This window comes from Muscardinus avellanarius (genome assembly GCF_963383645.1).
Source record: "Muscardinus avellanarius genome assembly, chromosome: 19".
Lineage (NCBI taxonomy): Eukaryota > Metazoa > Chordata > Mammalia > Rodentia > Gliridae > Muscardinus > Muscardinus avellanarius.
Window position 1 is genome coordinate 8,220,442 of NC_137805.1, and position 24,137 is coordinate 8,244,578.

Genomic DNA, 24,137 nt, shown 5'->3' on the forward strand with positions numbered 1-24,137 from the left:
TTAAAGACACAAATGCTAATAAAGTCACTTTGGTATTCTGGACTTCTTAGTCAAATAGCAGTTCCCTTCTTAAAACAATAAGATTGTTTATTACAAAGTAATTTATGTTTATTGCAAAATACAAAAAAATAGAAAATGCAAGGCAAAAATACTAAAATTCAGATAATTCACAATTATAAAACCTAGAAAAATTACTACTTACGTACATTTTACATATTTACAAGTCTGAGACTATCATACATAATATTTATTTTTTTATGGGATCAAGCTCCCAGGTGATGCTGCTGCTGGTAATCCAGGGACCTCCCTTCAAATGGCACTCATTTCTTTTTCAGTACTAGAGATTGAATTCAAGCACACTCCACATCCAAGCTACACACCAGCCCTATTTTTTATTCTTTAGTTTTGAAACAGGTTCTCAGTAATTTGCAGATGGCCTCACTAAGTAGCTAAGGCTGGCCGCAAACCTGTGATCCTTCTGTCTCGGCCTCCCAAGTACTGGAATTACAAGTGTGTGCCATCACGCCTTGCTTGGCACTGATGTTTTTGTAGGCCATTGTTAGAGCTTTGGCCATGCTCTGTTTGGTTTTAGCAATACACTCCAAATTAAGTCACTTGAAAGCCCTGCTCCCAGGGTTCCCATTCAAACATGTTGAGCAATTCAAATGAATATAAACATTTCATAATGGGGAAGGAGGTTTAACAAGACCCAACATTAACACTTATTCTATTTATGTTTGCAAATGGCTGAAGGTTTTCATAGGATAGCACTATATATCAAACTGACACTTGGGAAATTTACTCACTAGGGTGATAACAGAAAGTTATAGCCTCTGAAGATCTGCTACTGAAGATGCATTTTCCTTGTTACTGAGTGAAACCAGAGGCAAGTGATTTCAAACCTCACATTCAAGAAGAATTCTCTAGTTATTATCAGAAGCAAAAGTGTCTTCTCAGCAGGAGCTGACTTGAAGGACTTTCTACTAGCTGAATCATGGACAATTTGAACATCAAAATAAATAATGATAGTAAAGAACTGTGTATGGGAGGAAAACCTTTTCCTCTGCTCTCTTAGGTTCAGCACCTGGGGCCTACGAATAAAACAGACCAAGGGCAGATTAACAGAAGAAGAAAAGAATTTGCTTATACATGCAATGTGTATGCATTCATTGCACAGTGATGAGTAACTAGAGGAATAGTTAGAATTTGGGACTTATATATTATCACATTCTACTCCATAAATGTGGACAATTAAAATTATAAGCCAGGTGTGGTGGCAATCGCTTGTAGTCCCAGCATTTGGGAGGCTAAGACTGGAGGATCGTGGTTCGTGGACAGCCTCAGCTACTTAGTAAGGCCCTCTGCAACTTAAGTGAGACCCTGTTTCAAAATAAAGAATAAAAAATAGGGCAGGGGTGTAGCTTGGAGGCCAAATGCCCCTGGATTCCAACCCCAGACCCGCAAAAAAAAAAAAAAAAAAATTATACTAAATATAAACAGGTCAAATTTAAAATTAAGGGGAAGTGGAGAGGGTGCTTATGTGAAAACAAATGATATCTTGAAAGGAAAATGGGTGAAGCAGCAATAGGGGATCTTTGGATGTTTTTGGCTCTCTGATCCAGCACCCACTGAAATTTCTGGTGTTAGTGATACCTATGTTAGCGATTTACTCAGTAGAACATCTGTAGGGGTTGTTAGTTTTATATCTCAACTTGACTAAGTTATAGTACCTAGTAACTCAACCAACAACCAATCTTAGTTGTCACTGTGAAGGAATTGTGTAACATATAACTTTATGTAGAGGAGGTTATCTAAAAAAATATGCTTGTGGTCAGATCCTCAGTTGCTTTAACCAGAGTGAAAAATTTGACAGCTATAATATGGCTATGCAAAAGAATGTTTACTTTTAGAGAGGACATACAGAAGTATTTAGGGGTAGGAGCTGAACTGAGGCTTTCCTGGGGAAGAAGAAATTTCACCCATGGGCTTCATGGAGAGCTCCTACTCAAGGGATTCGAGCCTGCATATCCTGACTCCTTATCCCTACAGATTTAGGACTTGCCCAGTCAATCCCTATAATTATGCAAACCAACTCTTTAAAACTCTACCTATCTATCTATCTTTCATCTATCCATCCATTCATGCATCCACCCATCTTATTGATTCTATTTCTCTAGCATAACCCTAGCATACCTCCTCCTAAGTATGAGTCAATCCCCAGGTCTAAATGCAAAGGATACTTGTAAGGTTTCCTTCTTTCTGGATCTCTTAGCTCCCCCCACCCCCCACACACATACATTCACTTGGCCTTAAGGAAAATTCACATATAATACCTTTAGTCATTCATATATATATATATAATTTTTTTTTCTGGCATCTGGAAGTTTTATCTAAAGTATTAGCTACTGTAGGAATACCACCTGAACTGCCTCTCCATTGCAAATAAAAGACTCTGAGGGAAAATTCTCCAGACTGGGAAAATATTTATTTTATAATAAACATAATAGAGTACATTTTCAAAAATTGCACTATAGGACTGCGAATCCTAACAATACCAAAGGTTTTGTCTTAGTTTGGGCCTTTCCAGAAGCAGCTTGAAGACAAGGAGCAGGTGCATACAGAGGTAATCTCAGTGAAGGCTGGCAGAGGGGGACAAGGAGCAGGTGCATACAGAGGTAATCTCAGTGAAGGCTGGCAGAGGGGGGGCAGGACAAATGATCCAGCAAAAGAAAAGAGGCACGAGAGTGTGTTAGCAAACCATCGCCGCTGTGGGAACCTGACCTTAATCACACAGGGTTGCTCTAGGAGGCAGGGAGAACCTGAATTTCCAGAAAAACCTCATCAGAGGGATGAGGGAGCTGAATCTGTCCCCCAGATTTCCCCAGGGGTGGTCTACCCCTAAGCTATACTCCTAGCCCCATTTTCTGTTTTTATTTTGAAAGATGGTTTTCTTAGGTTGTTGAGGCTGGCCTTGAATCTGAGATACTCCTATCTAAGCCTCCCAAGTACTGAGATTACAGGTGTGTGCTGCTGTGATGCTACGTCTAGCTTTGCTGGATTTCTTTCTTTCTTTCTCTTTCTTTCTTTCTTTCTTTCTTTCTTTCTTTCTTTCTTTCTGTACTGGGGATGGAACCCAGGGGCATTCTACCTCTGAGCTAAAACTCCAACCCTATTTTTTATTATTTTGAAACAAGGTCTCACTGGGATGCAAATGGCCTCACTAAGTAGCTGAGGCTGCCTGCGAACCGTGATCCTCCTGTCTCAGCCTCCCGAATGCTAAGATTACAAAGCGTGTGCAACCACACCTGGCTTGTTGGATTCTTAATGGTGATTGGGGGACTTAGTCACAAGAATATGCTATTCATTGTAGAATAAATTACATTTTCACTATACATATCAGAATATTTATAGCCGTTAAAACAAATACTTGGTCATTAATTCTGAATGGATGGATTGCTTTGACCTTGATGGAAATATCATTTTTTCCCCAAAGTTTTGTCCCTGTACCCCAAAGCATTTGCCTCAAGCAGCAAGTGCTGTGATTCAGTTTTTCAAAGCGTCTTCCAACGCTTTAGCTTTCTCTGTGATGCTCTTCTGAAAAGGCATCATGAAATCCTCAAAGTCCACCTCGTAGGTCAATCTCTCCCGACGTAGCTCCCTCTTTCTGATAAGCTCTGCTGTTGTGGCTTCAGGACTCCAAATCTTAAAAAGACAACCAAACCCAGAGCAGTTAGGGATAGGACCACTAGTGAGTTTGCTGGCATGCAGACAATCTCCAATGTGTACAATCAATTTAGTGCTAGGCGAGTACTCCATCTCTGGGCACACCTCCAGCCCAGGAAGCTTTTTGATAGTTTAAATTAAATTTATCAAACTCACTTCTGAATGTATTTTAATCCCCCCTCCTCCAAGCACATCACTGGTTAGCTAAACTCAACTTCTGGTGATATCTATCTGGGAACTGAGCTCAGAAATGTTCTTCAGCTACTTTTCTAGCCAGCTCCTCTCAGGCCAGCTACTGTTCACTTTAGAGTATCAAAAGAGGAAGGGAAAGGAATTGGAGGATCATTTGGGTTTACAAACTTTATGTCTAAAGTAGGAGTAAAATTATTTTCATAACAAAATAAAAGAGGAGCTGCTTTTTCAGTCTGTTTGATGGGCCCTGGAGAGACAACTCTTTTGCACACATACCCACATACACACACAAGCACGTGTGCACACAGGTCTCCACCTCTTTAAGTGCAGACATTTTAGAAGATTACTGGATCTATCTAATCTTGATTAACATGAAACTTCCAAATGATATGACAGTAGAGAATATAAAGAAAAAGGGTTGGGTCTGAGAACTACCAAGAAAAAGTATCTCTACAACCTAATGATTAAATAGATGTTGGCCATGCCATGGATCAAGAAAGATGTCAGTAGTTTACGGAAAATGTAAATGTCAATATAAAATAGTACAGGATGAACCAGATATAGGGAACTGAAAGTTGGATTTCTTTAATCAAAAGTAGCAGGTCCTGGCAAAAGGACACGCACAGAGAGTAACTGTGAAAGGTAAGCTTTAGATATATTTTGGATGATCTGCAAAGAAAATATTTGAACAGTGACATGATGAGGTCTACCATGCTATCAAGAGCCCTTATTTTATTTAGTTACTCTTTTCATCCTGGGAATTGAACCCAGGTGTTTTCTACCTCTTAGCTGAATCCCTGGTCCTATTTTTTTTTTTTTAATTTTAAAACAGGGTCTCACTAAATTGCTGAGGGCCTCACTAAGCTGCTGAAGTTGGCCTTGAACCTATGATCTTCCTCTCAGCCTCCCAAGTACTAGAATTACGAGTGTTCACCACAACTCCCAGCTGCTATGAACATCTTTCCAAAGTACTTACCCTTCGTGGAACAAATGTGATATCCACTTTCTTGGTATAGCCACTGGTAATTAGTGAGTTGAGATAAACCACGGTATCCTTACGCATTTTCTTTTCCTCTGATATAGTTGGTATAGAATAAATTGCTGAAAGTGGTTCCTGGAAACAAGATTAAAAATCTATAAATGGAAAAGCCTGGTATCTACTTTCTAAAGTATTTGTTGTCCTACGTCTTGCTCTAAAACCATGAAAGAAAGCCTAAAACTGTCATTGGACAAGTTATAATATGAGGTAAAATATTTAAACTTTGGGTGGGCATAAATACATTGTGTTGTTTAACTGTACTTAACCAGTAGTATCAGTGACAGATCACATAAATCTTCAAGATATCTACCCTTGACCTGGATCCTCATTAGCCAGAAGAATGTAATCTTACTGAAATGGCAATGGTGCACACAGTAGCACAGTAGTGTTAGCTGAGTGATTCTTCCTCACTCTGTGCTGTTTTTACCATCCTCCATGTTTATATTCTCTGTCTGCCTTCAAGCAAGCCCTTACCCATTCCACTTCCTACCACCAACATTTCCATTGTGATGGCATCAGAGCTTTTCACTCTTGAATTTCATGCTTCTCCTCTGTTCTAGGAGAACCTCCAGGAGACCTTCTGCTTCCCTGAAAGAAGCTTTCAGCTGAGAAATGTGCTTAGGGGCTCCCTGCTAATGCCTAGCTTTGATGACTGGGTAATTCCCACCAACAACTACCTCAGCCTTCTGTTAGTGGTTTAGAGGTTCCTAAGCCACTCCAGATTACCAACTGGGATACTCAACTTGGCATATCTGAAACCTGCTAGAGTCATTTTGCTGCATATTCCAAGTTAAAAGCGGTTCTATATCCAGCATAATTCATTAAAATTCCCTGATGTGTATGTGTCAGGATGGGCAATAAAATATTATGAGATTAAAAAGAAGAAAAGTTATGTCTTACTTCATTTCCCATAAGTTACCCCTCCCTTCCCTGTTTGGACCATCTCAGAAACTCAGGACCAAATACATATATATCTGAGTTTTTTTCCCCACCATTTTCATTATATTTGTTTTTTATGTAGATTCTATTCAAATAAGAACTTTTTAGAGCCTTCAGTGATAAGATTTTGTGTTAGATTCTTTTTTTAAAAGAACTGTATAATGCTGTTGAAAGTGTGCCCTGAATATTATTTTTGCCCGTGTTGTGTAATGATGCATAAATAGAGCTGCTGTCCCCATCCCCATCCAGTTTTTAAGGAGACCCCCATCACTATGGGCAATTGAGCTTTACCTCTTCTTTCTTAATTTCAGGGCCTTCAGCCTTCAATTTAAGACCTGATTTTCCTTTCATCTTTGGGGTTTCTGCTGGTTTAGGCAAGTTATCTAGCTTTTCTTTGATCAGATCAATTATTCTGTAGTCAGCATAAGCCTTTGCAATATCCATGGCAGTGTGCCCTGTTTAAAACATTAAAAATTCAGTTATGATAAATAGACCTAATGATAAACCATGTAGACCAAAACTCAGCACGTAAATCTTCAGTATTTGGTAGCCAGAGTGGATGATGAGTAGTAAAGCCAAGAGCGGAAAGTTCACAGCGCCAGATCAGGTAACCTCTACAGTGGACCCAGCTTTCAAATAACCATAACTCAAAGTGCTACTGACCGGCACAGAATTTAATTAGTCTCTTAAAAGTTTTCACCGCATTTCTTAAAATGGTATTTTCACCTCAATTCAGCAATTACTTGATCAGATTTCAGAGGAATCTAAAGACTAGAGTCTCTAGTCTGCTATTTATTAGGAAGTTAAGAGTTATACCAGTGATGGATAACTAGAGGTGTAATCTGTAATCTGTTGCAAGCTGACAAATTAATGCTTCCCGATTCACAATGAAATAACTACAGAAATTAAATGCTAAGAACATTATGTAGGAGAGGAAGAAGGCTGAGGTTGATTCATGGAGGAGCTACATTTGAATATAGTGTGAATGTAGCATGGTCAACCTGGACACTCATTGTTGGGGGGAGGGGAAGCAGGGGATGAGGATACCAAGTACAGTGTGAATGTATGCCATTGCCAATATGATCCACATTATAAGGTGAAACCATAGTGTACCAATAAAAATAAAAAGAACATTATATAGCAATTTAATACATAGCCTTTTTCAAGAAGAAATTTGTTAAATATAATAAATTTTAAAAAAGTTTGAGCCTGATGTGGTGGCGCACGCTTGTAATCCCTGAACTTGGGAGACTGAGACAGGAGGATCACAGGTTTGTGGCCAGCCTCAGCTACTTAGTGAGGCCCTCCACAACTTATTGAGACCCTGTTTTAAAATAAAGAATAAAAAATATGGCTGAGAGTTTAGCTCAGAGGTAGAATGCCCCTGGGTTCTATCCCTAATACTGCAAAAAAAAAAAAAAAAAAAAAAAAAAAGGTTTGGACTTATATCTTATGTTTCTTTCCATTTCACTCTACTAGTATATCATTATTTATTGGTAGCAGTTCAGAATAGATTCCATGCATAAAGAACTGGCCTTTTAACTTCAATGATTTGAGAGGTACTGGGTATAAGACAAATTTTCATAACTTAATTATGGCATCTGTTTGCGTTAGTAACCCGGGGGACCATGTTCTCCTACAAGAGCAGAATTAAAGGCATTTGAAATCTAACCTAAATTCTTTGTTTTTAACCCCAATCATCAATAACATGAACACATACCTTTCCTATTTTCCAGCTGGAATTTAGCACCAATATCAAGTAAGTATTTTACAGTATCCAGTCTACAGCTTTCAATGGCTCTACTTAAGGGAGTTGAATTGTTGATTGAAACTGCATCTATTGAAGCCCCAGATTTAACAAGAAGTTCAACAATGTCTTGCTGGCCCGCATGGCATGCAAAATGTAGTGGAGTCCACAGAAAATTATCTGTTGCATTGACGTTGGCCCTATTAAATAAGATAGAAATATAAATTAAAACCTGTTGTTTGGAGTACCAGAAGCTAGAGTGCCAAAGAAAGATTTCATATAGTTTTAGCAAGTTGTTCAGTTATAAGCTCTGTACCATATATTCCTTGTCAACTCTTATTTGTGAAAAATTTATAATCTCTTTATATGACTATCTTAACTTTCTTTGCATTTTGCTTTAAATTCTAAGCAAAGCTTAGAATCTAGGGAAATTATAAAACTAGTTCCAGTGAAGATAAAAGTTGATAGAAGGGAAAATAATTTGTTATTCTACTCTGTGTCTATTTTTTATGCATGTTATATATTTTTAAATGCAATTTTATTATTAAAAATTAAAGAATTATAATGTATTTATTTTAAATTTTAGTCCTTGTTGTATTTGACTATCAAAAAGTTCAAGTTCTCCTTAGTTGCTTTACATTTCTTTTGATAATATGTAAATTTAAGCTTTGATATGTAGTAATAATAGGAATAATTTTGTTCCAATGTATAATTACTATACCAGAAAATGCTTTATATATTTTAACTGCTTTAATCATCAAAAATTTCTGAGCTGAGTCTCATCAGAAGACCATTACATAAATGAGAAAATGGAAGCACAGTACCAGGCTATACAACTATGGCAAAAGAAAAAATTTAACCCTGAACAATGGTTTTAGTTTACAAAGTAAATACTTTTGTTTTGCATGGTGTGATGATGCATGCCTGTAATCCCAGTACTTGGGAGGCTGAGACAGTAGGAGCAGATTTGAGGACAGCCTCAGCAACTTAGTGATTCTCAGCAATCTGGAAAGGCCCTGTTTCAAAACAAAAATTAAAACTGTGCTGTAAGTATAGCTTGGGGTAGAATGCTCCTTAGTATTACAAAGAGAAAAACCCCCGCAAAAAGTAGTTATGTTTTTGAGAATTTAAAGATATTTATAAGTTAACTGAGGCAAAGTCTGCCCCTCTGGAAGACATATCTTAAGTCATTATCCCCACAGTCCTACCTATTTGAATTTGGTGGGATACTCACAGAATCAGAGGCAGATTAAAAAGGCACTGCACATCTTCCGGGTAAGATTCTGAGACCAAATGGAGTTATCCTATCACTGATAGAAATCAGTGATAATCAGAAGACTCCCTCTATCCCCAGCCCAAAAATGTGTTCATTCTTACTTTGTGCAAAACCATCTCTATTGGCAAACCATCTTTGTGCACACATAATCTCAGGTTCCCATTATCCTTGGTCCTCGTGTCAGATCTATTTATTGTAGGCTTCCATGAAGCAGCGAATTCCTTTGCTACCAAATTCTGAGTGTCTGGCTCTCGTGGCCTTCTTTCATGTTTTTGAAATGTGAAGACTATAAATTTAAGCCTCCCTCAACCAAAACAACAACAACAACAACAACAAAACCGTACCCTTTTTCAAGAAGAAACTTGACAACATCTATGTTTCCAGTTGCACACGCCGTCATTAGTGGTGTTTTGTAATAATTATCCTTCATATCCACTGGTATTCCTGATTCAAATGCTTTTTTCAGAGATGCTAGGTCCCCCGCTTTGGTGATGAAATTGATGTTTGAAAATACCTTCCCCGGATCATCAATGTACCAAGCAGAATCATCCTGAATGGGGTGTTCTGGTGGGTGATCATGATTGAACCGGCTGCAGTCAGTCACATTCTGGTAAGTTTCAATCATGTAATAGGGAGGCCCACCATCTGTCCTGCGTGGGAATGCTTGTTCGGGAATGACACAGATCGGGAGGGGTAAAACAAATCTGCCTTTCTTTCCCTTTTTGCCCATCCCCTTTTTCTTTTTCTTGGGCCCATAGGATCCCAAGACGAAAGACTTGTGTAAGTATCTGATTCCTTTAAAGAATTCATTAATGTTGACCCCACTGTCTCGGGATTTTTCATGAAGTTGTGCCACCAAAGCCAACTGATCCGGGGCTGCGAACTCTTGCCTCTCTTCCAGCACCAGTATAAAGTCATCCTTGGTAACCGTCCCATCACCTCTGTCCACAAAGGCAAAGGCTTCCCGGAGGGAAGTCTCTTGTTCTACAGACCAATCGTGAAGCCTGAGGGCCCAGAGTGGATTAGGATTTTTGGCTCCTGGCTTTGCGAGTTTATTAGCAATTCGTTCCGCTCGTCGTATTTCTTTGCTCGCTGCTTTGAACCCGCCTTCTTTTGCCAACATCCTGGGAGTTTTGTGATCTAAATTCTTCCATTTCAGGTCACATCCTAAAACATGAAGCATCATTATTAGGAACAGAGTCCAGACGCCTGCATGACCCTACAAATGACACTCATTCAACTGTCTCCTTAATTTTGAATAATTAGCCATAAATTTGCCCTAAAGTTATGAGTATATAGAGAAGAGCACATTTAGATATTATAATTATAAAATTAAGCTTTAAGCCGGGCGTGGTGGCGCACGCTTGTAATCCCCGCGCTTGGGAGGCGGAGACAGGAGGATCGAAGCCAGCCGCGCTGGCGTAAGAGACCCTGTTTCAAAAATATAAAATAGGTCTGGGAGTGTAGCCCAGAGGTAGAAGGGCTTCCAGGAACCCCAGTACCACCAAAAAAAAAAAAAAAAAAAATTAAGCTATAATTTTTTCCTGTGGGCTCAACTTTAATGAATTCTGACAAAGTTAAGTTTATAATTCATTTTTGCTTGCAGAAGAGTAAGACGTTTTATCCTTATAGATGATTAGATATTTTATTTAAAATGTCAATAGCTGAAACAATATCAGATTGGATGCTTGCGGTAGAGACATTGCTTTAAAGGGCCTAATAAGCTCAGAATGTTAAAGGATACCTGCTTGTTTTCAAATTATTTAGACTGTAAATCTATATAATCTTAAATAATATTTTATCAGTTTTCTTCATTAACCTAAGGCAATCTATAGTAGTCTTCTGTTTTGTTGTAAAGTCATGTGAAGAAACTCAACAGGGGAAAAAACTAATCTGATGATTCTGGCTTTATATTCATGTGCAAGTTAGACATTAAAATTCATCTTCTCTTTTAGTTCATTTTTTTCAATATCTAACCATACGGTTTCACTTTATTTTAGGTTGACACTGCCTTTCTTTGTTCTTTATATGATTTTAAGATCTCCACTATTTTTTTTTAATTTTTTATTGGTGAATTGTAGTCATACATCTTAGTGGAATACAAGATAGCATAGGCATACATGCACACACCACCAAATTAGCCCTCATGAACCCACCATTATTTGTAAGTGTTTTACAAGAATCTAAACTTATCCGAATGCATCAGGGAATCTATTTAATGCTACCAAGAAGGCTGTGTTATTTATACTGTGTCTCTAGATATTAAAAATCAATTGTGTACCCAGATGCATGGTGCATGCCTATAATCCCAGTACTTGAGAGACCGAGACAAGAGAATCACAGGTTTGAGCTCGGCCTCAGCAATTTAGTGAGATTCTGTTTCAAGATAAAAAAAAACTCAAGTACTAGTGGTTTAGCTCAGAGTTAGAACACAGCTTTGTTCAATTACCAGCACTGCAAATAATAATAATATATTGGGTATATAACTAAATTAGACTATAAGAAGGCACTTTCTGATAGTTTCAATCAAGATGAAGGTTTATCCAGTATCATATATCAAAAAGATTAGTATCTGATCAGTACCTCCAGCAATAAAAATGAACAGGTAGCTGTATGCAAAAACCAAAGCCAAGACCGAAACCAAACCAAATCATGCCCTTCTGATACTTTATAATTTTATTCCATATAAAAAAAGATGCTTGCCTTGATGGGGACAATATAGTTCATAATATTATTTTGCTTTTGTGTGGTTGAGAGATGAAAGAAAAAAAAGACACCTGGAAACCAAAAGAAAAAAATGCCAAAAAAATTAAAAAGGAAAGAAAAAATAAGTTTTTCAAGGTTAATTTTTGTTATTGTCAAAAATTACACATGTATCCTAAAATATAATTTTACTAGTGGCAGGAGAATGTAAAAGGGCACTTGGACAATATCGATTCTAAAATTTCTATATTGGACAGTTTTAAAAACAGTGGCCTTATTGAGAAGGGAACTTTAGAATGGTTTCAATAATCAAATTAGATAGCATAGTAATTTCATAGTGAAATTCTATAGTAATTCTTAGGCTATTGCTTTAATTCAGCTATTTGCTTATCCAGGTATCTAGGTTTTTATATACAACCTCACAAGCCAGACCCTTTTTATTTTTATTTTTGTACTGGGGATTGAACCCAGGGCCATTTTACATCTGAACTACACCCTCAACTCTATTTTTAATTTTTAAACAGTCTGGCTAGGTGGCCGAGAGTCTCACTACATTGCTGAGGCTGTTCTTGAACCTTCGATGCTCCGGTGTCAATCTCTCAAGTGCCAGGATTACAGGCATGCGTCACCACACCAGGTTGAGCCACCCCTTTTATGTTTTCCCGAGCACTAAGGGGATGAAAGCTTTTAGACCAGCTTTAGCTTGTCCTCTCCTATGGCTGGTTTCTTCCTAGTTAAAAATCTTATCTTTACATGATTTAAAAACTCATATATCCAAATTGATTTGTAAACTATGATGGTACTTTTTCTCTCTTCGACTTGGAATTTTTGTCTCTTCCCTTATTATAGTCAGTCTTCTTATTTATAGGTTCTGTACCCAAGGATCCAACACCCCCCCCCCCAAGGATTGGAAATATTAGAGAAAAAAATGCATCTGTGCTGAACATGTGTACTTTCCCCTGGTCATCATTCCTTACACTATACAGTGTAACAACTATTTACATAGTATGTACATTGTATTGGGAATGATACTTAATTTAAAGATGACTTAAAGCATATAAAAAGATGTATGTAGGTTATATGCAAATGTTTCACCATTTCACATAAGAATTTAATATTTTATTTTTTATTTTTTTTATTTTTTATTTTTGGTGGTACTGGGGGTGGAGCCCAGAGGCTTTCTACCTCCAGGCTATACTCCCAGACCTTTTTTGTGTTTAATTTGGAAACAGGGTTTCTCTAAGTTGCTGAGAACCCCACTAATTAGCTGAGGCTGGCTTCAAACCTGCGCGATCCTCCTGTTTCAGCCTCCCAAGCGCGGGGATTACAAGCGTATGCCACTACGCCAGGCCTCACATAAGAATTTAAATACCTTTGGGGGTACTGCAACCAGTCCCTCAGCAATGACGACGGCTGGCTGTAGTAATGACCTATCCCTTCCCTCTGCTGTTCGAGCTCTACCGGAACGTTGTCCAGCTCCCGCTGGCCACTGCCAGTGAGGACAGCTCTCAGGAGGCGCCTGGGGAGGCTGCTCCAAGTCCCCCGCTTCCACCCTTGATATGATATGGTTCTTGGTCTGCTTCCAGGGAGCTGTATATTGCTCCAACAGCAGGACCAGGGGCCAGACGAGGAGTGTATCAAGTATGATATTTTTATGTGGGAAGAAAGAATCCCGCCAACACAAATGCTTCACATTTAAATACAGAAGAGACGAAACCCAGGGAGTTGATTCAGAAATGAGCATTTCATTTGCTTGTGGCTTCTAGCTGCTCGCATCGCTTTAGATCTAGGATTCCAAAGATGGAAATGTAGCCGATAACACTTCTGGTTTGGAATTGGGTCACCCACATAGGATATGGTGACATGTGCTTGCATTTCCAAGCACTCCACAGAACTCAGAACATTTCAGACATTTGTTTCAGAAATAGTTTTAAGACAGTTCCAGGAGGAGAGATCTTTCCTGCATCATTGGGCAAGAACTATTTGCATGATCCAAGCACTGCCCTTTGCTTTTCAATGTGCTTTCTGTGGCTTTACCCCAGAAACACCTGAGTGACAGAGCGTGTGTGTGGCAGTATTTATCCTAATAAGAAACAAGGAGACCGGGCGTGGTGGCGCACGCTTGTAATCCCCGCGCTTGGGAGGCAGAGACAGGAGGATGGCGCAGGTTTGAAGCCAGCCACGCCCGCTGGCTTAAGAGACCCTGTTTCCAAATAAAAATGTAAAAATAGGTCTGGGAGTGTAGCCCGGAGGTAGAAGGGCTTCCAGGAACCCCAATACCACCAAAAAAAAAAAAAGAAAAAAAAGAAAGAAAAAAAAGAAAAAGAAAAAAAATAAGTAAGTTGAAGAGACTCGTGTCAACTGGAAAGATTTCTATAATCTTTAGAAATATACAATGTTAGAAATGAAATGTCAGAATAAATTGCTCAGTGACAGCTCTGAAAAGAAAACCAATAAGACAGAGTGAGAAGAAAAAAATCGCATCTGATTTAGCCTTCTTTCCTTATTCATTAGAAAGATTTATTCTTTGGGGGCAGTTATAAACTTATAAAATAAAAATTTATCAAATAGTATACTGTTAGTTACTATTATATGACAGTATACCAGTATATTATTAACTAATAGTACGCTATTAGTTATGTAGACATGTAAGTTTCATTTATAGTAATAGTTACAGTATAGTATATATGTCCCAGTGACTTCTAAAATTCTCTGCTTGCTCTATTATAGGATTGTTGGACCTTAAGTTCTTGCTATTTCTCATACATTTTTTATCCTTTATTTTGAAACTGGGTCTCACTAAGTTGAGGAGGCCTCACTAAGTAGCTGAGGCTGGCCAAGAATCTGTGATCCTCCTGTCTCAGCCTCCTACAAGTACTGAGATTATAAGTGTGTGTCACCACGCCCGGATCAAGAGTTAACCTTCTGATGCACGTTCAATTAGCGGGTAACTAGTAACAAATGGTTCTACATATTTTATTAAATATACAGCTAATATTTTTATTTTAAGATAGTTATCAAGCTATACTATATATAATATAGTTTATATTTCTAAATTAATAGCTACTTAAAAGTTACAGGAAAAATCTAAATAATAAATACTACTTATATCTCAACTTTTCCACAAAAACTTTCATTTTATGTTTTCTCCCATATATTTCACCTATAACTTCAAATTACTTAAAAAGGTTACTTTTGCACTTGGTACATATAATTTTTTAGACAAAATAAGAATTCAGACTAAAGGGTATAATTTTCAATGTCTGTCCTTCTGTAGATTGATGTTAGTACTTTTATAGTAAGGAATTTGATCAATTATAAGCACTTTAATGTTGGGTTAGTTCATGAACATATCACTTTAGATTTTTAACAAATAACCCTTAAAATCTGGGAAAATGGTTCTTCATCACTTCTAAGACTAGCTTCATGATTTAGCAGAAGATAGTATAGGAAAAAAAAATTCAATTTTTTAATACACATGAGAGTTGCTAATGAAAAAGACAAGCATCAAGTGACCTGAGTGAACCACGAGCACTTTCAGCACAAAATAGCTGGACAATTTTACCTCGCTGAGCTATGTATTTACAGCAGTCTGCAAAACCACCCATGGCCGCATAATGAAGTGGTGTGTTCCCATTCATTGCAATCAACTTCAGATCTCCATCATAGGCAAAAAGAAGCCTTAATATCTGCAAAATAAAAATTTTGATATTATAGAGGAATAGGAATGTACATTTATTTAAAGAAGACTGGCACCTAAACTTGTACTATCCAAAATATTATTGATTAGCCCCATATGGCTATGGAAAAGCCAAACTAAGTAAAGAATTTAAAAGTTTATTTTCTTAGTTTTACTAAGCCACACTTAAGGTGTGCAAAAGCCAAATGTGGCTACTGTATTGCACAGATCAAATACAGAATATTTCAGGCTGGAAGTGGTGGTGCACGCTTCTAATTCCAGCATTTGGGAGGCAGAGACCAGAGGATAGTGGTTCCAGGGCAGCCTCAGCTACTTATCGAGCCCCTTCACAACTCAGTGAGACCCAGGGGTGTTCAACCTCTGAGCTATATTCCCAGATTTATGTACTGTTGTTTTGAAACAGGGTCTTAAATTACCCTGTGCTATCCTTTGCTATCATGTGAGAATATTTAGAGTTTAAAATTTTAGGTGTATAATTTATTTCAATTTTATTTATTTATTTTTTGGTACCAGGGATGAAACCTAGGGGCATTCTACCTTCAAGCTATACCCCCAGCCCTATTTTTTTTATCCTTTATTTTGAAACAGGGTCTCACTGAGTTGAAAAGGGCCTCACTAAGTAGTAGCTGCGGCTCTCTGTGAACTGCGATCCTCCTGTCTCAGCCTCCCAAATGCTGGGATTAAAAGTGTGCGCCAATGGGAGGGAGGGATAGGGAGAGAATGGGGTGGGGATTGGGTGGGGGCTGACTGGGAAAAGTGTGCATGTATGTCTACAAAAGTATGTATCCTACTATGATGTATGAAGACAGTGCACCAATAAAAAATAAATAAATAAATAAAAAATAAAAGCGTGCGCCACCACGCCTGGCTCAGGTGTATCGTTTAGATACACACAATTACCAGGGACCTAAAGTGTGTGGCGGCCTTGCTCTTTCCACAATTACATCATTAGAATTTCAAGAATGCTAACCCATAATGGAGGCGTAAAATAGGGTAGTCCCATTGGCATAACTTCTAATTGTCATACTCAAACATTTGGAAAAATGTGACTAGTAGTATTCAGTGAAGTAGCAGAGATAACACTTCATGAAGAGGTGAATTACATTAAAGTTAAAAATTTAAAGTTATTTGGGGAAATCAAGATGCAACAACATAGGCACTTAAAAAAAAAATGCTGCCGTATATAACCTAAATGGCATGTAAAAGTTTTTTTAGAGAAAGGAGAGGAACTTTATAGCAACAATTGTTAAAGCAAAGAGCAGATTATTACATCAAAGAAGCCTCCTTTGGCAGCAAAATGAGCAGCGTTATGTCTATCATTGTCAAATGCATTCACTTCACCTCCTCTTTCCAGGATCCCCCGGACGATTTCCAGCACACCTTCTCGTGAGGCCTCCATCAAAGCCGTGCGACCTGTGGACTGGATTGAATGTGAAACAGCAGCTGCTGTGGACCCCGTCACACCCAAGAAGTTACTCAGTACACATATGGCTCGAATCCATTGAACCTTAGCTTTACGCTCAATATTAAACAAGTACAATGGGTCGGTGTCCAAAACCTAGACCTTGAACTTGAGAGTCAAGGTCAGCCTGTGTGCCCTTGTGAGAGCACACAGGCTTAAAATACCCCAACTTCTTACAAAGAAATCAGCAACCCAGGAAATGGAAGAGGGTAGAGGGGGTAATATATGCTCAAATCACATCATGATTGTCTTCTAATTAGAAGAAAAGCATACTTATTTTTCTCTCTGGAAATGACCATTACAAGGAAACTCAATAAAATCAGCCAGTTGAAGAGAAGGGAAATGTATATAAGAAACAGCAGAAATATGTATTTTATTTCCAAGAAGATAATTTTCATTAGGTTTCAGTGATACTGTCCTACTATTTCCTATCATGACATTTTGACTTTATGAATAATAAGTAACAATCTTCTAAACATAATTAGCAGGTAGAATACAGAATCATGACAAAATAAAAATAAGGAAAGTATATCATCTTCAAGCACCTGAGTTGAAAGATCTATTACCTAACAAGGTAATTTTTATAATATTTAAGTGAAACAATTATACTAATATGACATGTAATAGAATAAAGAAATATGTATAATCACAGGAATAGCCATACTGTGTTGAGAGCATTTGGATTGGCTCCTTTTTCCAAGAAGGTCAGGCACATTTCCTTGACATCGTGTGCTTCTTCACAGGCTTTCAGGAACACTGGTTTTCCTTCATAGCTAATATTATTGACATCTGCATTGTGTTCGAGGGCAATGAGAGTGCACCGGTAATGCCGCTTAGTAGGCAAAATGCAGTAAAACAGAACACCTGCAGGAAGGTAGAATCCCCAAAGAGTATTCCATTAACCACTTGGACGTACTTGAATCTGACTGGAAAGAAAAAGGGGTAATTTAAAGATTCATAGTCAGCCGGGCGTGGTGGTGCAGGCTTGTAATCCCAGCATTCGGGAGGCTGAGACCGGAGGATCACAGTTCGCGGACAGACTCAGCTACTTAGTGAGGCCCTCTGCAACTCAGTGAGACCCTGTTTCAAAATAAAGAATAAAAAATAGGGCAGGGGGTTTAGCTCGGAGGTCGAATGCCCCTGGGTTCCATCTCCAGACCCGAAAAAAAAAAAAAAAAGATTCATAGTCAACTAGCTAGAGACAAGAAAGCAACAACACATCTGCCTTGGTTTCTCCTCTGAAACCAACTAAAATACCAAGACAGAAAATTAATAAAGAGAATCTCATGTTTGCTAGAGTTAGAAAACAGTTACATCTAAATGTTGCAAGACTTGGGTGACAGAGCAGTTGGCGTGCTGCTGTGTGAACCTCTGTCAACACGTGGCATCCTGTGACCTGTACCCCAACTGTCCCTTCCTGGAATCTATAGCACTGTGTGTGGTCGGTCACTGGGTTCCCTCCAAACCCATGTTTTTAGGAAGCAGGCTATCAGTGTAACAGTAATGAGATGGAAACTGGAGCACAGGAGGCTCTGCCATTTTGGCAAACCATTTCTTTCCACTGAAGAGAGAAAAATACTAAATTTCCATACCCAGGACCTATGACATACAGACCCTCAACATAATTCATGTCAACAGTGGACTACATGGCAGGTGCACAGTTAGAATCCCAGGGCAGAATGTCTGCAAGAGAGTCCTGGGTAAACAACAAATTCTAACTGATTTTGTAATTAGCTCAATACGGAAAGAGGCTTCATTCAAATACCCCCCAACAAAACATCATGTGATCTATGAAAAAGATACCACAAGAAAGTAGGAAAATTGATAAAGAACGCCAGGTTAAAAATATAAACCAGGAAAACTACATCAATGAAAATTATTGACTGATCGGTTTCTCTGTCAGTAAAGGAATTAAATATAACTTGTCCTAAAATGGAAGTATAAAGATAGACTGAGACCAGGGAGGAGGATTGAGGACAACAGAAGATGAATAGAATGAAAAATTAAATTAAACCAGCACAACTTAGGGAAGAGAAAAAACCATGAAAGAAAGAAAGGAAAGTCAGATTAGAAGCAGGAAGGAGGAGAGCAGACACTGCCAGACCTGTGGCCAAGGGCACGGGAGGAAGAGATTAAACAGCAACTGAAATGAGGGAAGGGTCTAAATGGTCTGGAGAGGTAAAGGAGATTCAACATCTTGTAACCATTTTTCAATAATAAGAGACCAAATAGAAGCCAAGCATGGTGGCACATGCCTGTAATTCCAGTACTTGAGAGGCTGTCAGGAAGAACAAAGGTTTGGGGCCAGCCTCAGCAATGTAATAAGACTCTCAGCAATCTAGGGAGACCCTGTTTCAAAATTTAAAAAAGTAAAAAGGGCTGGAGGTATAGTTTGGAGGTAGAATGCCTCTGCGTTCAATCTTTAGTAACACACACACACACACACACGCACACGCACACCAAGTGAAACAGAAAAATTATATAGAGATATAACAACGGTTTCTTAAAGTGAAGAACCGGAGTCTAAAGATGAAAAGGGAACACTGTATCTTAAGAAAAGTTGCTTAAGAGCAGTGATGAAGACTTGAGAGCTAAAGCCAGGCAGAGAAAGTCTTTTGTGAGCATTGAGACAAAAATTCAACTCATGTCTAGTGGGGGAAAAAATTCCCCACAGCAATATTCCATGTTAGAGAATCATGAGTTTCTATTATGTCACTGGAAAAGAAAATAGGGAAATTTTATACTCAAGCTGCTGTTTATACATAAAGCCAATGAACAGATATAAGATTAAGGAAATTAAAATGAAGTCCTCCCCTCCCAAATGTGGGCTAAACTACTTGATGGCAAGAGTGGGTCTACCAAGACATCGATAGAGAATATGTCACTAAACAAATATCTCCAGCCTTAGAAAAAAGCAAAATCACCTCAGGAACTGTAGCTACACAAAAGAACATTGTAATTCATTATAATGTAGAAATGCTGTAAACTAACACAAGTTTAGAAGAGAGGGAAAGACAGATGAGTTAAGCATTTGAGTTTTTTTTATCTCTTTCTACTAGAGATTAAGATATTTATGGAATATAAGGAAATAAGTCAAGAGGCAGGTAGCAGTAAAGTAAAAGGGAATTGCTGAAATAACTGATTCTAATGGACTGTAAAATTAGGTGGTAGAAGGAGGAGGTGCACAAGGCGAGAGAAATCAAATCTTATCTTTTATAACAAAGAATCAATACAATTGAAGATACTAACTCAACAAGCAGGTCTGAAGGTTACCACTCAGAGAATTAAAAGCATACTATTAATTTTAGAGAATATACGTAGAAGAAAATACACACAAAGCAAAATAAACTAAAAAACTATATGGGTAATATAGGAAAATATTCTACCTATCTCTCTATATTAGTTATATTTTACTTTCATAATATAAAATAAATGACAATGTATCATCCAAAGTAGCTAAATTTTACCATTAAAATAAAGTAATTAATATGAAAAGAAAAAACCTCAATATATTTAATATAAACCGATGCACCTAAAATAAGGTTATTCAACATTTAAAGGAAGATGTTCAAGTATATAGTTGAAAATAAATCAAAGTGCAAAACATAGACAAGAACCGACTGAGGCAACAAAATGACAACAATAAGAACAACCCAAACATACAGATGAGGCCAAATGTATTACAAAAGGCCTTTAGGCGTTTATGAAATAGATATTTTGTGATGACGACCCAGTACAGTTAACAGCTAAAGACTATATGGGCTAACGGTTTAAGCTACAAAGAACATGTATCAACTTTTCAAAACTGAAGAAAAAGCAGAAAAGAAAAAAATTATACTTTATAATAGAACTGGCATATTGCAGTTAGAACTGGTTATGCATTCCTATAAATGGGAAAGCCAATAAGATGAGTTCTATATGAAACTATCAAGCTTATCTCTTAGGAGAATAATTTCAAACACCAATTACCTTTGTATTTTTCACACATATATAATTATATATGTGTATATATAATGTATGTATAATTTTTATTTTTTTATTTATTTAATTTTTTTTTTTTTGGTGGTCCTGGGGTTCCTGGAAGCCCTCGAACCTCCGGGCTACACTCCCAGACCTATTTTATATTTTTATTTGGAAACAGGGTCTCCTAAGCCAGCGCGTCCGGTTGACTTCGAACCTGCGCGGTCCTCCTGTCTCTGCCTCCCAAGCGCGGGGATTACAAGCGTGCGCCACCACGCCCGGCCTTGTAATTTTTAATATATAGGAAATAATTTTTTGGCTTAAAGCTTTTACCTTTTCCATACTTGGACAACTGTTAAAAAAAAGTCTATAGCTTAAGTCTAGAGTCTAACTTACCTCCTTCATAAAATCCATTTAACCACTCAAAAGTGTTCATGCTTTGAATCAATGTATAGTGAATCAACATCAGCCACTGAGAAGTAGGATGTCAACAGGAGAGAGATGACTTGTGTGTACAAAATGTCTGACAAGTGGCAACCCCGCTGAGGATGTGCCAGGTGAGTCAGGATCAATGTGAGAAGAATCCTGTGTCAAGGGCAAGCCACTGGCCACCCTGAATCAGCTATTAAACTCATGAGTGAAAGTATAAAGCTCATGAGTAAATATAAACTATATGGTTATTCTGTTTGCTACAAATATTTACTTGACCCAATTTCTGACTTTACCTTGATAACTTCTAAAATTTTATAACTTTAGATCTTTATGCTATAAAAATTCTAAATTATTTCAATTTTTTGTACGTGACCTTGATTTTTTGCTTCAAACTCAAGAAAAGTACACTTTTCTCCATTATACTGTTTCTCAGTATTTACTCTAAAAAACTCCACGTATATTTGATGTCATTTGGAAAAACTAATTCGTGGTCAAATAAGTATGAGAAATGTTGTCATCCTTGGTCTGACAATGCAAAAGAAACATAACTAAATTTTTTTTTCAATGGTTCTTTAATAAATTCAACAGTGGAACCAATTTTGCATGAAGCACTTTTTAACATCCCAGGGATTCCATAGAATCCATTTTGGGAAATGGAATTTTATAAAGCTTGAAGAGACTTTTTTTCCAGGATCTAACATTTTAAACCATATTTGACTTTTAGAGGCATCCAAAATTTATTTTGTTATGTTGTTTTAGTAAATAACTTTTGCTTTCCTTTGCTTTCTCCTCTTATTTTAAGCAAGGCATGTATCAAATATCAAGTCTTAAGAGAATTACAAAAGTCAATTTTTCTCCTGTCCAAAGACATCAACTTTATTAAATAGGATTCATTTTTCCAGGATTGGGTGGATGTTAATGGAATCATACTTGTAGCAATTTCCTGGGACCACTGATTTTATCTAACAATTTATATTAAGCCTAGTGTCAATTATCTTGGAGATGTTCATGTGGCTGTGTCAACCCTTGCCTGAACCTCAAGTAATTTAAGAAAGAAGTCCTAGACCATACTCTTGAAAAAGGATTAGGGAGGGTCATGGGCTATGTGAGTATAGCTATTTCGCTTGAGTAATCCTTTAAACATTATGTCTAAGTTTTCAAGTTCTATTTCTAAATACATTAAAAATTGACTCCCCCCAAATTGGAGATTATGCCAGAATCTACCTTAGCCTCTCTAGTTCCCAAATGTCTTTTCTAGAACATACAAACTGCTATGAAGAGAAAACAAAATCTTTTTGGGGTTCTGGATCTAGTACTCCCCAAGGTTCTAAAATGTAAAAAAGAGTAAAAAATTATCTTCCTTACCTTTTTTCTAAATAGTACTTTATATAAGAATTATGATTATGATAATAAGGCGTGTATAATGAAAATTCTCATTTAAACAGAAACAACCAACCACAGATTAATCCTAATACTATTAAAGTTAGCCAGTTGTAAAAACTGGTTTCCCTAAGATGTCCTTGTAAATTATGAGAAGGCAGTATTCTTAGGTGCTGGAATGTAAAGAAAAGTCCATTTCATTGATTTCTGGCTGCAAATCTGGATAGAATCTTGGAACTTTTACCTTTTCCTTCGTTATCAACTATAGTCATATCAGCCTTTGCCTTGGCCAGTATTTCCATTGACAATTCATGACCCAGTTCTGCAGCCCGCATGGTTGGAGTACAGCCCATTCGGTCTTGCACATCAGGGTGAGCCCCAAGGTCAAGGAGGAATCTGACCATATCGATGTCATTGGACACCGAGGCTAAGTGCAGAGCGCTGAGCCCATCAACAGGCTCTGTGAAATTAATTAGTTCAGGGTATCCAAGCTTGATCAGCTTCTCTATCTGCTTCTTGTCTTTGTTCCGAACAGACTGAAGAACTTTGTAGATCTGTAAGTTCTCGAGTCTCCTGTCTGTTAAAGCCATTGCTGGGATAGCTTCTTAAAAATGCTTTTTGGACAAAAACAGAAACTACAGCAGGAGGAAAGAAAGAAAGAAGAAAGAAAGAAAGAAAGAAAGAAAGAAAGAAAGAAAGAAAGAAAGAAAGAAAGAGAAAGAATGGAGGGAGGGAGAGAGAGAAAGAAATAAAGAGAAAGAGAGAAAGAAGAGAGGGAGGGAGGGAGAGAGAGAAAGAAAGAATGAGCAAGGGGAGCAAGGGAAGGAGGGAGGGAGGAAGGAAGAGAGAAAAATTAAAAAGAGAAAAAGAAAGGGAGGGAAGGAGGGAGGGAGGGAGGAAGAAAAGATAATACAAGGTTAATTTTATTATCTTTATGTTTAATAACTAAGTATTTTAAAGCATATGTACTTAAGAGGCTGTTTCTTGTGAAATGCTATTATAATTTATTGCAACTGAATTCAGAAAGTAGGAATTATATATTAATTTAAAATATTAACTGACATAAAGTTATATATTATTATACATTTAATATTTTAACTTTATGAAATATATTTCTTAACTTTATGGAAGTTTATATATATATATATATATATATCTTCATAATTAATACTAGTTTTCTATGTGATATTCTTGGTACCTTATTTAACCTTCTCTTCTCAATATTGCTTTTCCATTTTACCCAAGAATGTTAGGTTAACTAAAATGCTAAAATAAGAATTTTAGCTCCCATCAATCTGGCTCTGTATTACCATGTCTCCCACCATTGTAGAGATCATACAAGTTTAGTAGCTTAAAAATATTATAAAGAATGTATAAACTGAGTGTGGTGGCACACACCTGTAATCCCAGTACTTGGGAAGCTGAGATAGGAGGATCACAGATTGACTAGCTTCAGCAACTTTAGCAAGGCCCTCTGCAACTTAGTGAGACCCTGTTTCCAAAAATTAAAAAGTAAAGCTAGAATTTGTAGTTCAAAGGTCCAGAGGTAGAATGCCCCTGGGTTTAATCCCCAGTAAAACACAC

The 24,137-nt window shown here is 37.5% G+C and overlaps 1 protein-coding gene across 1 annotated transcript; it reads right to left on the minus strand.

Annotated features, from left to right (window-relative positions):
• Window positions 1-3,543: 3,543 nt before the first annotated feature.
• ANKEF1 (ankyrin repeat and EF-hand domain containing 1) lies at window positions 3,544-23,355 on the minus strand (the record flags this gene model as incomplete). The annotated part of the gene is made up of 9 exons (XM_080716835.1): window positions 22,798-23,355; window positions 17,446-17,645; window positions 16,590-16,739; window positions 15,185-15,308; window positions 9,261-10,083; window positions 7,614-7,840; window positions 6,185-6,348; window positions 4,892-5,029; window positions 3,544-3,702 (listed from the first exon to the last, which is right to left on the minus strand). Exons 1-9 carry the CDS (start codon window positions 23,141-23,143, stop codon window positions 3,544-3,546), a joined length of 2,331 nt encoding a protein of 776 aa, XP_080572961.1. The 5' UTR covers window positions 23,144-23,355.
• Window positions 23,356-24,137: the final 782 nt, after the last annotated feature.